This window comes from Cydia strobilella, chromosome 27, assembly GCF_947568885.1.
Source record: "Cydia strobilella chromosome 27, ilCydStro3.1, whole genome shotgun sequence".
Taxonomy (NCBI): domain Eukaryota; kingdom Metazoa; phylum Arthropoda; class Insecta; order Lepidoptera; family Tortricidae; genus Cydia; species Cydia strobilella.
Genome location: NC_086067.1, coordinates 6,559,490 through 6,577,502, shown reverse-complemented (window position 1 = coordinate 6,577,502; position 18,013 = coordinate 6,559,490). Strand labels below are relative to the sequence as shown.

Here is an 18,013-nt window from a genome sequence, read left to right as displayed (position 1 = left end):
CGAGTCGGACTTCCGGGTTCCGTACCATTACACACAAAAACGGCAAAAAATCACGTTTGTTGTATTTTATTCTTTTATTCTGTTTTTAGTATTTGTTGTTATAGCGGCAACAGAAATACATCATCTGTGAAAATTTAAACTCTCTAGTTATCACGGGTCATGAGATACAGCCTGGTGACAGAAAGACGGACAGCAGAGTAGTAGTAGTAGTAGTAGTTAGTAATAGGGTCCCGTTTTTACCCTTTGGGTACGGAACCCTGAAAATTAAAATTAAAGATACTTATATTTATTATCAACAAGTATAATGTACATTTGCTGATACCTTTAGGCTTACAGGGCCTGTGTTGGGACGTCCCGCTCTTCCAACAACCGTTAATTACTAATAAATCAAAAGACTGGCTCGGGAAAGAAAGGATTGACAATTACTCCACCGACAAGAGCAAAGCAAGTTATGATGATGATGACGACGCATTTATTGACGCGATGTAACAGAACATAACCCTTTTGTTCTTGAACGTCATATTTTGAACTTTACTTACTGCTGTGGCGCAACGACCCGAAGTCGATGTTGGCCTCCGACACCAAAGACCGCCATGCTACTGTGTCCAACCTGTCTGTCTGTGTGTGCTGTCTGTCTGTATTTTGAACTTTACCTAAGTATTTGGTAAATTTGGTGTTGGTCTCGATTTCTAAATAGAATTGTCTAAATATTTAAAACAGTTCTGTATAGATCGTCAGTACCTACACGGAGAGAACGCTCGATTCCAGCCCTTGGCACTCATCATTTTCATTTCATTTTTTTTTGTGACTCAAGAAAGTACACATAAAAGTAAGAGACTGAGTCAGTGACTGAGAGAAACTGTCTTCAGTTTGGCGAAAATATTGTATACCAAGTTCTAAGTGTTGTTTTGAAATAAATAAATAAATAATAAATAAATATGTCGATTTGTAATTTATTTATTTAAGCTTTATTGCACAAAACATAAAAATTATGTACAAATAGCGGGCTTAAATTTTCAAAAACGCTGAAATTAGTTTCCTTGTCTTTGAACAAAATACCTTTTTACGAAGTTTCAAGTTCCTGGCTTAAAATAAAATTTGAACCCCATACAAACTTTTGTTCCCTTTTTTTTTATTTAACCCCCTTAGGGGTTGAATTTTCAATAAGGTTGAATTTTTTTTGTAATCTTATATTATGCCCTTTTAATAAGTTTAAAAGTATTTGTAAGGGATTCAAACGTTCAACCCCTTTTAACCCTTTTAGGGAATGATTTTTTAAAAACGCTGAAATTACTTTTCTTTTATTCTATTAAGATGCCTTTATACACAGATTCAAGTCCCGCACTAAAAAAAAACGTTTGATCTCCGCACAAACTTTGAACCCCTTTTTCACCATTTTGGGGGATGAATTTTGAAAAACGCTGAAATTAGTTTTCTTCTCTTTTAATAAAACACCTTTTCACGAAGTACAAACTTTTTCAGAAATGTTCTTTTCTTACAGTTATTTACATCCTGGTTGTAACTGCAAAAATCGTAATACAAAAATTTTCTTTATTGCACTTACAAGATTTGTGAAATAAAGGAATATCGATTTCGAAGGTTCGCGATAGGCATCCTGGTGTTTTACAAAAATAGTAGATTATGTTACAAGGGAGCAAAATGACATATTTACGGCGAGGGCGTACATTGAATCCTAAACGAAGGATTCAATAATAGAATCCCGAGAGTAACGAGTTCAATTGTGTTACGCCCAAGATGGAAATAATTTTTCCCCTCACTAGCTCGGAAAGCCGTCTATTATCCTTTAAAACAAGCGGGGAAAAACGCATTTTATCCACTAGTGGGGAAAGTAATTTGACCTTGGATGGAGCGTGTTTAAGTAGCTTGACAGATAACAAAACGTAAAACGCTCATAATAATAGTTCGTTCGATATTAATTATCATTAAATAAATGGTTTGAGAATCTAATAAAAAATACCAAATTTAGCTTTATTTAATAATTTTAAGTCATAAACCTTAAAATTCCATAAGAAACGTTAGATTTTTTATAATGATGTTAAATATAATTCTGAACGCACAAGTTGAGTCGATGCAATTTCAAAACGCATCGTTGACATTTCATACGTCAGAACAGAAATGTCAACATTGTCAACAAAATTTTTACTGTTCTTCTCGCCGACTCACGTAAAAATCAGAATTTCTAGTGTTTTCTGTTATAATATCGTAAAAAAAATTAGTGATTCCAGTGATGAAGATGATCTAACGCCTGTGGATGTTGCACTTTCCTCGCTATAGTGAGGGGAAAAGTTTTGTGCTACACACGGGTGCAAATGTATTTTACTTCTCGTGTGTTGAAACACTCGCTACGCTCAGGATTCTATTTTAGAACCACTCGCTTCGCTAGTGGTTCAACTATAGAATCCTTTCGCCAGCTCATGTTTCAATTCCACACTCGCGGGTAAAATACAACTTTGCACCCTTGTATAACAAATAACTATTGCTACCATGTGACACATACTGCTTTTCACATCACCTATGAGGTAATTATTATGTTGAAAAATATTATTTAAGCTAAAAAGATAATGTGCAAAAAAAAATTAAAAATAGTGCCCCAGAACAGAAAAGTGTTACTTCCCTCCTAGCAGGGAAGAAAAGTGCCACTTTGAACCCTCCTAGCAGGGAAGAAAAACCCCTTTTTCGAATTGGTGATGTGAAAAACATAATTCCATCGCAGTGATACAAAAACCCGGTTTATCGTGACAATAACAATTTATTTTTTTACCATAGATTGGTTATATTTAGATGTGCGGATGTTATTCTTTTTTTTCTACGATTATTAGCCGTAAAACGTAATACGTCGTTTCTAAAACTTGTAAACATCTATAATTATAATTATACTTTATTTCATTCAAACATAACTAATCAAACACAAAGGTAATCCGCCACATGCTTCGTCAAAACACAAACGTAATCCGCACAAGCATCTGCGTCCTGACCTTATTCTGCATTAAAACTAATACAAATCATAATTTCTGCAACAAGCTTCGTCAAAAACAACCACAAATGCCAATCCCCACCCTGCACCAATCAGCCCAAAAGTTCCCATTATGCTTGCAGCATTCCCACGCTAGATAGCGACGGAAACTTGTTGGGCCGGCCAAGATCCAAAGCGGGGATCATTACCCCTCGCCCTCCTATAATTTTCTGTCTATAGTCAATATGCGACATTTGATATATTTCTTGCCTAATTTCGTATAAAATAAAACTATGAAAACGGATTATATCGCGTATATTGAATTTATAATACATCCCGACGTTTCGAACTCTTTACAGCGTTCGTGGTCAACGGGTGACTGAGGAAAAATTACAAAATGCAAAAATACCCACATACTAAAATAATGAACAATCATAGACTACAAACTTTAAGGCTGGTTGTACATGCAAAATCGGTTCATAAGGCTAGTTATACACTATAATTATTTTTCAAGTAAAGATATATATATATACGCGATAAAAAACAGTATAATTCGTATAATTTTATTGATATAATTACACTATAATTTCTAAGAATAATAAAACGGATACCAGTCGCGTCGGATGACAGTTATTTTACCTCTCTTTTGGTTGGTTAATTGGTTTGAATTTAAAAAATCGCCCCCCCCCCCCCCCCTTATACAGAGTGTAAACCACTGAAAAAACTTTGCAGGGGCTTCTATAGCTATGCCCGTCAGCCCATCATACCTACTCAGTGTAAGTAATTGAAATTCGCACTTAAACTATCGTGAGACATATTTTATAACCTATCCAGGCTTTTTATTCCTAACTTGGTAAAATGGAATATGTACTTTAAAAATCAAAAGCGCAGAATGAGGATAGGGAAGTTTTAATTCCAATATCGATGTAATGATACATTGACATTGAAAATCTAGCATCAATAATTAGTAATTAGCCGGTTTTATTGCCATAACATAACATGCTATACCGGCGGCGTGCCCTGACATAATAATTATGACATAACGTTTTGGACGGCGCGGATCCGTCGGTTCCTCTCACTGCGGCCGTGACCACCGGTACCTTGGGCGCTGCCTGGGCAATTTAGGTTAGGTTTTTTGTGTGTATTAGTACTAAGCTTAATTATACGGTTTAATTGACGTGTTTTAGTCACTCATGCGACATGTTTCGGAGAGCCTTACGTCTCCATTTTTAAGCACTAGCAGTAGTAGCAGTGCATGAGTACTATGAGTAGTCTTTCACGATAACTTAGCGTTATTATGACAGTTTAAATTCGATTATTGTTTATTAGTATTTTATCCGTCGTATGTATAATGACCTGCCCAGTCCCACTTTAGCCTGGCGGTTTTGACCCTAACGATGCACCCACAGAGGTGGGCTAAACTAGCCACGGAGTAAGACCCACAATGTAAACGCCGGCATGGCATGGTGGATGGCATGGAGGAGATGGCGGGACGACCTGGGCGCGTTTCTCAAAAACTGGACGGATGCTGCGGTTAATCGGGAGGATTGGAAGTCTAATAGCGACTATAGCGAGTAATAAAGAAAATAATATGACCAAATTTCGGATTATGGGGAGCAAAAATTATTTCAGGTAGGGAGTTCCTATAACGATAAATTTAATTATCGATACTTTTCCCTAATACTAGTGATCGCCCCAAGGTTAGTTTTTAACTGTTTATTCCCTAGTAGCATTTAAGTTGGCATTTTGGCAACAAAATACCCTACCAAAATGCTACTAGGGTTATTTGAAAGTATTATTTCGGGGTCGATGATAAAATTGATAAAGTATACACAAAGCATATATTTTATATGATCGGTAGGTTACAAAAAAAAATTATGAGCGTGGTTTAAACTGTTTCAGAATCCCTTTAAAATAAAGAAAAAGGGAATTTAGGTATTATTTTGTTTCTTGTTAATACATTCTATAAAATTATACTTTCACAAACAAAACTTGGGGTGATCACTAGTATCATATATACTAATGGACAAATTTAGAGGAAAACAAAAAAAGGTTTAATTACTGGATTTAAAGTAATTTAAAAATTTGTAAATTTTTTTTTGCGTTCCTCTAAATTTGTCCATGAGTGCATGAAAGCATCAAATATAGGCACCTTCTTCCTGTTAATAAGTTATGCCGTCTAGAATTCCTGGTCTGAATATGATATAAATTATGTCATATCCATTACCCAACTATCGATATCGATAAAAAATGTTTCTAACTCTAGCAAGATTGCGACAGGCTTTTGTTTTGCCGCGAAAATTCCGGGCTCTGATGGCAATATTAGAGCCCATTACGAGTATATGTTGACGGAATTCTGTACATTTCACGCGACATTGATCAAAAACTGGTTAACGGGTTACACAAGATGTCCATGAATGCAATTTTGCAATATTTAGCTGTTTTGTAAGATTGGAAGATCACGGTCACGATAATCTAACAGAAATAATATTTTTTCACTTCTCATGCTCGTAAAGTTCGACTTTAAGTCGGGCGTAGACGACATAAAGTTGCTTATTATGTTCTAGAGCATAAAGTAAAATCATCTATTACGACCTTTATTGACTTAGCAATAAAGTCCAAAATCTGCCATACAAACTGCCAGCCCTGCCGGGGCGTGCCCCGCCCCCCGACACAGCCGAGTACAATTTACTTTAGTCGTGAATAAATACGGTAAAATAACCTAAAATATTGGATATTTTTGTGTTTATTTTACTCGCACTCTAAGTGAAAAGCAGAATGTATAACTCAGGCATAAATGTCCATTTTTATCCTCGTCTATATTGGTCCTCGCTGCGCTCGAACCAATAAATTGCCTCGGATAAAAATGGATCGCTTTATGCCCTTGTACAAGCTAATATTTTTTGATCGTAAGAGCGTTTTCACTACAAAATCGTATTCTTCAAGTGTAAGTGCGCCCTTTTTGAAGGTACCAGGAGTGCATACAGTGTAGTTCCTAATTTTCTGTTATAATCGGACCTGTATTCCGTAATTACCTGTGTATTTGAATTCTATAAAATCAATTAAATAACGATTAAGATAAACCTGTACCCGTTTGATGGCGTCATAGTCGTTTATATGACTAATTTCAGCATAAATACTTTAATTCCGTTGTACGTTCTCAATGTTTAAATTTTAAATTATAATTTATGATAAACAAAATTCATGAGGATACAAATTTAACCGGTTTAATATTGTCTTCGGTTACTGCGATAGTTACTCATGAAATAAAACTACGAAAACTGATTAACGTCGGGATCGGGATGTATTTATAAATTCAATATACGCGATATGATCCGTTTTCATAGTTTTATTTAACCGGTTTTTTTTAAATAAAATGAGATATATCGTATTTTTTTAAATTCTACTTGTAAGTAGAAAAGGCGCTAAATTAATTTTTTTTATGGGACGATATCCCTTCGCGCCTACATTTTTTAAATTTGCCGCCTTATTCTACTGACAAGATTTGCTTAAGTACCTACATTATACAGTTTAAATAAAATAATAAACGAAAAACTATTGACGACGAACAGTGGACTAAATTAAAAAATATCTCGGAAAATAAAAGATAGAAAAAAGATCTACATAAAAAACATAACATAAATGATTCCAAACTTCCGTGAGACACAGACACATTAAATATATTAATAACGGGTCACTCACGTGTTTTAAGTCGAAAACGCTCGACATGTTGCACTCCGTACCGAGAAGCGTCACGGCAACACCCAAGCTACGCAAGCTCCTGGTGACGCTCCTCGGTACGGAGTGAAACAAATCGAGCGTTTTCGACTTAAAACACGTGAGTGACCCGTTATTAATATATTTAATAAATGATTCCACTTATGTTTGTTAAACATTAGAATAATGATTAATGACAGAAGAGAATTTAATTACCAATAAATCCGTTCAAATCCATTGATAGATCTGAACACACAAAAGGTCCACTCGGGTCCATAATGGATCCTACCGAATAGATTTTAGTGGACGGAGGGAACTAATCTTACAAAAATTCAGTGCACTTAGAAATTTACAATAAAATAAAATATTACAGTGTATGCTTAAGCGAGATTGGATAAATAAAAAATAAAAAAAAACCTAAATAATATTTATTTACAACCATATAGCCCTAGATCGTGCTTAATTTGTATGTCATGTTCTCTTTCATATTGGTGAGCAATAGAGAACATTTGTATTATATTATATTGTATCACGCGGCCGCGGTAGGCCTAATAAGTGTAGGCTGGACGTCGTAATATCAGATATGGAAGAACAATCTCACACTTGCGGATGCCGAAGACCCGGTCAAGTGGAAAACATTGAGTAGGAAAGCGGACCCTGGCGCTAAGCCGGGAAAACGCTAGGTTGAAAAAGAAGAACCATAGAGATAATATCAATAGACTCACATTTCGGTTGCCTGGTGAGCTGTCCATTTCTCCTCCTCTCGAATAATCGATTGATAATCGCATCTTTCCTCTCATTAAACTCAAAGTCCTCAAACTTATTGTTCAGTCCCTCGCACTCGGCGATATTCGATTCGAAAGTCGACGTGTCAAAATCGCCCTTCGTCAATCGATTGTTACCGATCTCCTTCAACTCAGTGTTGACACCGGAAAATCGCCGACCCGCCACTCGGCCCCAGATCTGACCAAAGTCTTTCATTTTAAAAAGTTAATATTGTCTATGATTCACAAGGAGTTTAAGACACTTTCAACACCAACGTTTATTAATCGTTTTTTTAATCACACTGGTTTTTTTCAATGTCACAAACTCGAACTCGAGCAATGCCAGTTTCGCAACGAAGCAAAAAATACGTCAGTTCAAAAATCACGTAAACACTATAAAGACATGTAATCACATAATAAAACACTGCACTCTTTTCCTCACATGATGGAAGTACATTTTAAGTATAAACAAAACACATTTAAAAATCCTCGTTATAACAGTTTAAATTTTTGCTTTATAATATTTTTTCTTAAAGTTTTAAATCGGGCGGGAAAATCACCGCGCGTCGCTGTGTCAAAGTTTTTTTTTTCTAAGCATACAATGTCAAAGGCTCACTTTGAACAGCTGACTAGTGAGGCGCTCGCGCTTACTTGTTCTTATATAAAATTTCGCAACGCTACGCACACAGGCGCGTTCCAAATGCGTAAGCACTACGTCACTTGCGTTTGTGTGAGTGGAACAGGCTTGAATTTTTAAAATCGTACATTCTAGTCCTTATCCTTCATTTTGGATTGTTTTTGCTTTTATAGATACTCGTTTGCTACAGTTAAATTATTCCTTAGTGACGTCAATAAGTGCCCTTTGGATTTAAAAATAACAAAACAGTTTTTTCATTTGGCATTATAACATTTATGCATATAGTCTGGCGTACATTTCCGTCATAAAAAAGCGTGAAATGCATAAATTGTAAACGTAAGGTTGACTCCACATTATTTTTTAATTTGCCGCTTCTACCTTTTAGCAATGGAATATATAGTTGGTCAAACCAAATTGTCAGTAAATAAAAACAAAAAACAAAACTATACTCATCCTTTTCTTCTGGGTGCTAGTACTAGTGTAAGACAAAGATAGTATGATTCTCTCTATGTTAGAAATGAGACAGTCATTTGACAAATTATAGTAGGTATTCAGCTTCTAGGTACCTTATATTCCATTATGTCAGTCTAGCAGCAGGCTATATATCAAAAACTGTAATGAGAATGACAAGTTCAAAATTTTCAAATGATTGGTATGTTTTTGTCTCGCCGCTAAACAATTAAAAAAAAAACAAAAAAAATCCTATTCATCATCATCTTCCTCGCGTTGTTCCGGCATTTTGCCACGGCTCACGGGAGCCTGGGGTCCACTTGGCAACTAATCCCAAGAATTGGCGTAGGCACTAGTTTTTACGAAAGCGACTGCCATCTGACCTTCTAACCCAGAGGGGAAACTAGGCCTTGTTGGGATTAGTCCGGTTTCCTCACGATGTTTTCCTTCACCGAAAAGCGACTGGTAAATATCCAATGATATTTCGTACATAAGTTCCGAAAAACTCATTGGTACGAGCCAGGGTTTGAACCTGCGACCTTCGGATTGCAAGTCGCACGCTCTTACCGCTAGGCCACCAGCGCTTCTAAAAAAAAACCTATTATGATGAAAATAATTATACACTAGATCATAAGTATCATAACCCCCCTTCGTTGGGTGATTAAAAATAATAGGTATATTGTGCGGTAATTTTCCAGTAAACATAGCTGAGTTTTGGGACTTAAGAGGAAAGGGGACGGTCGCTTCTCCATATAAACGTATTTTCCTCTCTTGATATTGACATTATGGAAAATATTTTTGCACAATTTGATGTAGATATATTAACCATAGTAGTTATGCACCTACGTTTGACTTTTTTGGATTTTTTGATTATTGTAAAAATTTGGAGCGAAAAAGCGATTTCATACAAATTATTAAATGCTTTTATAATAAAAAAACAATCTTTAGGGGCATAGCTGTGGTTGATATACTTACAACAAATTGTGTCAAAACATTTTCAATAATACACAACTTTGGGAACAAATTAAACTATTTTATTAAATATAAATTGTAAACTTCACTCACCAACTTCCCCTTCACCTTCGCCACTTTTTTTTAAATATATGATATCTATTTCAGTTTATTATTTTCAATAATGTTAATATCCAGAGAGGAAAATAAGGACTAAGTTTGTATGAAAAGGCGATTTCGCGCGAGTCCTCTACTTTCGTCGTACTTTTGGGGTTCCGTATCCAAAGGGTAAAAACGGGACCCTACAACTAAGACTCCTCTGTTCGTCTGTCTGTCTGTCTGTCTGTCTGTCACCAGGCTGTATCTCATGAACCGTGATAGCTAGACAGTTGACATTTTCACAGATGAGGTATTTCTGTTGCCGCTATAATACTCGTAACAAATACTAAAAACAGAATAAAATAAATATTTAAGTGGGGCTCCCATACAACAAACGTGATTTTCCTGCTGTTTTTTGCGTAATGATACGGAACGGATTCGTGCTCGAGTCCGACTCGCACTTGGCCGGTTTTTAATATCTTACCATCCGCTTTAGTTAAACGATATGTCAATAGCGTCGTTGAGAATGCCAAATCCGGTATGTGCGCGATTTTAATCAAATTAATTAATTTCAAGTTCTTTTTAAAGAACTAAGCAAAAAGCTCGTCGATGCAACCGGTGACCAGAGAGCTGGCGGCTCTCTCTCGCACCGCATAAGCATTGCCATTCAGCGAGGGAATGCTGCCAGCATCTTTGGCACAATGCCGCTTATTTAGATGTTTTTTAATTAATCGTTTTTTTAATCTCATTATTTATAAGTTGTTATTCTTAGTTAGTTTTAATTTTATGTTAGTATTAAGATAGTTTGACTTACTTATAAATTAAACTAATAATTAATTAATACCTTATAACGGATTTGGCATTCTCAACGATGTAAATCACGCACTACCTCTAAAGTGAGGGAGGCCTAGATGTCCCCTGATATTTATTTATTATTCTACCCTCTAGTCTGAATCGGGTAAACACAACAAACGATAAGAATTTATATTTGAAACTTTCGCGTTTTGAACACATATCAACACATTTATAGACGGGTCTATCGCGAATTTATTTTATTACCATTATTTACCGACGTTTCGACACAGGTTTCACTGGTCGTGGTCGCGGCTAACTGACGTCCCAGCAAAATGTCAAAACAGAGATTTGTGTGACTACCCGACGAAAGATAAGAATTTACCCCTCTTCTTTCTTTCTTTATTTATAATTTAGATAATTATTGTCAAAGAAATCTAGATAAGGAATATTTTAATAAGGAATATAGGAAGGATCCTACATCCGCGTAGTCAGGCCCTCTGGCCGCAGGCACGGGGTCGCGGGCGCCGTCTATACCAGTCACGCACACTAAATACAACAAGCATTACGCCTACACATCCGCACACAAACAAATATTATCGGTCCGACAGCTGACGGGGGGCTCCGACATGGCTGAAATTATCGGAAGCGCATTTCCAATATCGGATGTCGGAAGGCGCCTATAAGAAAACGGCTACAGGAGTGCCATATAGCATTAATTTCGCCTTTTTTTGCTTTATCTATCGTTTTTTAGTAATAATGATTTATTACGCGCGAACGTATGCAAATTTTTTCACGGTTCGCGCTGTGAAGTTGTGGAACGAGTTGCCCCTGTCGCTCAAACAGTCCCAGTCTGTAGCATCACTCAAGGCTAAATTAGCCTTTAGCCTTGAGTGATGCTACAGACTGGGACTGTTTGAGCGACAGGGGCAACTCATAGGCGCCTTCCGACATCCGATATCGGAAATGCGCTTCCGATAATTTCAGCCAAAGAAGCTTTGGCTTTCCAATTAGCGTGATCTGGTTAAGTACTAGCCTTTATTTTTAATCTATAATGTTATTTCTTTATTTTATGAGTAGACAAATATGTTAAATAGTTTACTCTTTTAAATATTAATTTGTACATCCTGTAAGTTTGTCTATCTGACCTGGCTTTAGTTTTCCACTCATATACTCGAAGGTTAGCTGGAAGAGATCCCTTATAGGGATAAGTTCGCCTTTGTACTTCCATTACTGTAATTTATTTTTGTAAACCTGTGTTGTGTACAATAAAGTGATTACTACTTAACTAACTACTACTACTAAATTCATAAATGAATACAAGAGAAACACATATATCTTACAACCTTTCGACATCCGACATCGGATCGGACAATGTGAAAACGTTCTTAGCCTAACACAATGATAATTATAAACAGGCAATAAATATTGAAGTTTCACTATTATATTACATTTATAAAGTTTTAAATATGGTTTTAATTTTATTTATAAAGAAAATCTTAAAAAATAATAATATTTAGTAAATAATAATATTTACATTTATTGTTGCATTTTTTGCCAATTTACATCTAATTTTGGTAATAAGCGAAATCAGTAACGCAAATCTAACTGTGTGTATTTTTTTATTGAAATAGATTGATGGGCGGATATTCGTAAAATATGTAGCTATTAATGTGTGGTGTTATTATTCAAATAACACCACACATTTGCACACATGAAATTGGAAAAAAGACTGAATTTGATGGGTTGATGGGGTACCCTAGGTACCTACGTGACAGCTAACAGCTAAGTACTGCATATAAAGGGGCCCAGTCCGCCGGACGATATCGGCCTGTCAGTTAGAACAAAAATTTGACAGTTCTGAACAACTGACTGGCCCCTTCAAAAGGAACTGTCATAGCAATGAGGATATAATAAGATATATAGAGCGGTACTGTCATAGTAAATTTTGTAACCACTTAAATTCACTGCCATCTATCGACGTACTTTAAAACTAAAAATGAAGATTTATAAAAATACGTTAAAATGTATTTAAATACGGATAATTTTGTTTTTTTATTTGCATTAATTATTTTTATATGATTTTGACCCATGTTCTTTCACTGGTATGCGTTAAAATTATAAATAACAAACGAAACAGTCAACGCCCTCTATACGAGAGTTGGCCAAAACTAGTGGCGCCATCTGATCGAGAATCAAATTTTCATGATTTTCAAGGCACGTTTTTTCCTTAGACTGTATCCATCTATTACGGAGTTATATCTATCTTTGGTCATAGGGACCAATAGTACATTGTGCAACGTAGGGGGTAAGTGAATTATTGTACGAGTTTATATATTCACGACAACCGCAGGCTGGCGCGAATTAAAGACTCGAGTAACAATATTCTTAACCCCGGAGTTACTCACAATGTTTTTCATCACACATGCGAAGAAAAAACTAAATTTTGAGCGAAATCATTCTTAAATACGGTGACATTTCAAACATTCGTCCGCCATTTTGTAATTTTTTGGCAGTTTAGGCATCGAAGGCACAGACCCATCGGCATTCAGCCACAATTGAAAAGCTATTAAATTAATCAAATTAAATATTAAAGGGAGTTGGAAGGGGCAGACCTCGGCGGACTTTCTCTGATCAGATCGGGGAAATCCTGAAGAAAGGCCAGGTCAAGAGCACCGGCGAGCGTGTATGAGGAATGTTATGAAAGTGAAGGAAGCGAAAGAGGTATGTCAGGATCGTAGCAAGTGGAAATCCGTGGTCTCTGCCTACCCCTCCGGGAAATAGGCGTGATTATATATGTATGTATGTATGTAATATTATTTATTATTTTGAGCTTACTGTGGGACTTAGTCAATCTGTGTAAGAATGTCCTATAATATTTATTTATTTATTTTATTTATTTATTTGAACTCTTGTTTTAGAAATAACTCGTTTTATTTAAAAGTTAAACGTTTTGAAACTATAAGAAGCAGTAGCGTGGCAGTTTTGATACTAAACTAGAATGTAAAATAGTTATTTGTTATACAAGGGTGCAAAGTTGTATTTTACCCGCGAGTGTTTCAACATACGAGAAGTAAAATACATTTGCACCCGTGTGTAACACAAAACTTTTCCCTTCACTATAGCGAGGAAAGTGCAACATCTACAGGCGTTAGATCATCTTCATCACTGGAATCACTTATTTTTTACGATATTATAACAGAAAACACTGGAAATTCTGTTTTTTACGTGAGTCGGTGAGATGTGTTTATAAGTAAAAATTTTGTTGACACTTGACAATGTTGACATTTCTGTTCCTACGTATGAAATGTCAACGATGCGTTTTGAAATTGCATCGACTCAACTTGTGCGTTCAAAATTATATTTAACATCATTATAAAAAATCTAACGTTTCTTATGGAATTTTAAGGTTTATGACTTAAAATTATTAAATAAAGCTAAATTAGGTATTTTTTATTAGATTCTCAAACCATTTATTTATTTATTTAATGATAATTAATATCGAACGAACCATTATTATGAGCGTTTAACGTTTTGTTATCTGTCAAGCTACTTAAACACTCTCCATCCAAGGTCAAATTACTTTCCCCACTAGTGGATAAAATGCGTTTTTCCCCGCAGCGCTTGTTTTAAAGGATAAAAGACGGCTTTCCGAGCTAGTAGGGGAAAATAATATTTAATGTTATCTACAAGCCTACAAGTTACAAAATTGACGATTCTCTTCTTCTTTATTTACTAGTCTTTGGTTACGGTTAGGTTCAGTAAATAGGTAAACAATTATAATACAAATATTGCACATTAGTACGTAATTCTTGGAAATGTTGTTAACAATGCAATTTTACTGAGGTTTTAACTAGTCATGATGAGTTATAAAATATAATACCTAACTTATAGTAGGAGATACAGTATAAGAAATATGTGGTATTTTCTATAAAAAGGGACCTTAATGTCGATGGCGCTTACGCCATTATAAACGATGCTCCGATATAAATACAATGCCGCGCGACGCTGTGCGGCGTAAGCGCCATCGACAATAAGGTCCCTTTTCATAGAAAATGCCCCATATATATACTTACCTGCCCTCTATATTTATGATAAGAAATAATAGATGATATTAACGTTGACCCATTTCAAATAGGTTGCCTATAGTTGTTCAAACCGAATTGGAAGTAAATAAGAATAAAAAAAACTATACTCATCCTTTTCTTTTGGTTGCTAGTACTAGTGTAAGACAAAGATAGTATGATTCTCTCTGCCTATGTTTGATTGGTTTGAAATGAGACAGTCCTTTGACAAACTACTTATAGTTTATTTGCGTACAATACAATACAAATACTCTTTATTGCACGTCGCAATAAAAGAAAACAATACAAAAAGAAAACGAAAACACAAGTAAGGTAAAAACAGGCGGTCTTATCGCTAAAAAGCTATCTTCCAGACAACCTGCGGAAAGTAAAATTGTTTGTTTTACTTTTTTTGTTATTTAATCGTATCAAACGAAAGCTTATTTTATATATTTAATCTAACCGATCTACGGAAAGTTTTTTTGTTATTTAATGTTTTGTATTTTTGACCATTAAATGGTATTTGTAATTGGATTATTTTAATCTAACTGTAATTGGTTGCCTTATTTAAATGTTGGTCCAGTCCATGGTTGCCCAGATTTTTAGATGTCAATTTTAAAAATCGGTTAATCCGTTAAGACCGTTTTCATGCGTCGGATAGCAGTGAAGCTATAGTGTGAATCTTCTCAAATGATTTTTACGTCTAAGACCCTAGTCTGTTAAACAAAAGCCATTGTTTCTTTTACGAGCGGTCGGCCATTGTGTGCCATTGTGTCTGAGCGCGTGCCATTGTCAGACACAATGGCACACAATGGCGGAGCACTCGCATACAAAACAAATTACCGTCTTAGGCGAAAAAAACATTTGAGAAGATGTAGACTATATGTGACGTTTTCAACCAAAAGGTACCACATTGTCGCTTGTCGAGAAGGTTGTTTACTAATTGAAGCTATATGGAAATAGCGCCTTACTGGCAAGCGACAATAAGTACCTTTTTGGTTGAAAATGGCACATATGTGTACGCGCCTCAGCAAACATGGTGATATAACATATAATACCCATAGACCAGTCGTTAACTTTTATTGTTTACAGAAGTGACCTTTTTCTAAAATGTGTTTGACCCCAAGGCTCGGAACTCGGAACCGGTTTTTTTCTTCGTACAAAAAATACCGGCGTTAGTATGTTCTTTGGTTTATTATTTCATTTTAATGGGACAATCTAATAATACGAAGTTGTTCCTAAATACGTAATTCATACATACATACATACATATCATCACGCCTATTTCCCGGAGGGGTAGGCAGAGACCACGGATTTCCACTTGCTACGATCCTGACATACCTCTTTCGCTTCCTTCACTTTCATAACATTCCTCATACACGCTCGCCGGTTTAGGGTGCTCTTGACCTGGCCTTTCTACGTAATACGTAATTCAGTCCTACGTAAAGAGCATAAAATAATTAAAAATATTGGATTATTTCGGTTTTTTTTTCAAAAAAACCGGTTACGAGCCTTGGTTTGCCCTTACCGGCATTCGAATCCGGGATTTCTAGCTTTGTACGCCGGACAGGCTAAATGGCCATGTTACATCATAACGTGACCGTATTAGATGGTATTAGTGGTCATATTATTATTAATGGTTGACCGCTTTAATGGTTACACTGGTTAGCTTGTTTTAGCGATGACAGCTGGTTTAGTGCAGTTAAGAGTGCAAGCTCGGCCGAATTGCACCTTCCCATACAAGTTTTGTATGAAAATTCGCTGTATTTTTTTAACTATGGTAGTACCTGAAGCTACATAAACTAATTACAGAGATATATATACCTTATCCTATTGTAAATACAAAGTTTCAGAGCAATCTAGCTAGTCGTTTTAAAATGAGAGCGGAACTACGTTTGTATGGAGAACCGAGCTTGCCAGGGACTTAATGATGTTACTTAATGATGATTCTGAATATCAATTTATTTAACAAAATTATTAAAATGCAAGCAATACATTAGCTTCAACTCGTAATGCGGACCGGTCTGGCCTAGTCAGTGTCAGTACTGACCCTGGCTATGAAGCCGATGGTCCCGGGTTCAATCTACCAATTTGGAGAACCTTTACACCTCCAAATCGTATTAGTATTAGATATTCTACTCTGACATTGGGTACCTTTTTAGGGTTCCGTACCCAAAGAGTAAAAACGGAACCCTATTACTAAGACTCCGCTGTCCGTCTGTCCGTCTGTCCGTCTGTCTGTCTGTCTGTCTGTCTGTCTGTCTGTCACCAGTATGTATCTCATGAACCGTGATAGCTAGACAGTTGAAATTTTCACAGATGATGTATTTCTGTTGCCGCTATAACAACAGATACTAAAAAAGTACGGAACCCTCGGTGCGCGAGTTCGACTCGCACTTGGCCGGTTTTTTATTAACCATAGAGATCTTTGCTATAATGTAGTAATTATTTATTTTAAGATTATTATAATTTTATATTTTCCCAAGTACAGTCGAAGGCAAAAATATCGATCCAGACAAATGGCTCAAAAATATGTGAACACGACTTTATTGTCTAAAGTGTAAGAGCGTACACATATTTTTGAAACTTCGGGAATGTATATATGTATATTTATGCCCTTGACTGTACCTATTGGGTGTCGTATTTTTAAATGACACTTTATGTTGTATTGACTTCTAAAAGAGCCCTTGAAGACTGTAACATGACAAACCTGCATAGTGCAGTCACCGCGCGCACTGGCCGGTTGTAAAAAATACTAAGCCATTCGCCCGTCTTTTGTTTTTTCTCATAAATTTTCTCTTGGAATTTTGATGGAAATAACCCACAACTCTGATTACTTATATTTATTTAATGTGACTCCATGCTTATGATTTGTGTTAAAAGTACTAATACGATAGTAATACGAGGGCTGCGTCTAATGCAGGTAAAATTTGTATAATAGTATATATAGTATTAAGTTTATGTTTAAATTAAACCTAATCCAAGTCTTATTTGTACGTCACTGGTTCTTGTAACTGAATGAGGCTTGGGTTAGGTTAGGTTTCAACCCTAAAACTAAGAACGCACGATTGTTGCAGCCCTTTCTTTTGGTTTAAAACTGAAGACGCATGATTGAAGCTACTTATTTTCTGGATATTCGCTCCTGAAGTTTTTATCTGCTTGCGTCTGGTGAGCCCGCGTAGCCCGCAGTTGCTACTACCGCTGCGGAATTTCATCGTTCGGCTCGACGAAGATTGGAAATCGAAAACGTTAAGGCCAGTGACGATATTTTATTGGTTTTGACTCGTGTACTGACAGAAATTAGTTTAATTTATTGTACATATTTTTACTATTATATTGTTTTACTATAAGAACCTAGTTTTCATTTTCAACCGCTCTAGTTAGCCGGCTACAAGACTCCTTTCAGAATATCAACTTTTTAAGGTTTGAATTTTGAATCCAATCAATCTTTATTGCGAACATAGTTAATATTACATCATATTTCCATCATTTTACATAATTTACATAAGATGATAAGTTAGTTTCGACACCGAACAAAGAATCTAAGTCTAAGGAGAGACTTCGC

The 18,013-nt window shown here is 35.8% G+C and overlaps 2 protein-coding genes across 2 annotated transcripts in view; one reads left to right on the top strand and one right to left on the bottom strand.

Moving 5' to 3' along the window:
* Window positions 1-7,949, bottom strand: part of LOC134753602 (scavenger receptor class B member 1-like) — a 61,142-nt gene extending 53,193 nt beyond the window's left edge. The window contains exon 1 of the mRNA XM_063689531.1: window positions 7,417-7,949. Within this exon, the coding sequence (XP_063545601.1) occupies window positions 7,417-7,672 (256 nt within the window). The 5' untranslated portion in view covers window positions 7,673-7,949. The remainder of the gene's footprint in view (window positions 1-7,416) is intronic.
* Window positions 1-18,013, top strand: part of LOC134753608 (putative fatty acyl-CoA reductase CG5065) — a 416,745-nt gene that overhangs the window by 70,856 nt on the left and 327,876 nt on the right. The window lies entirely within an intron of this gene.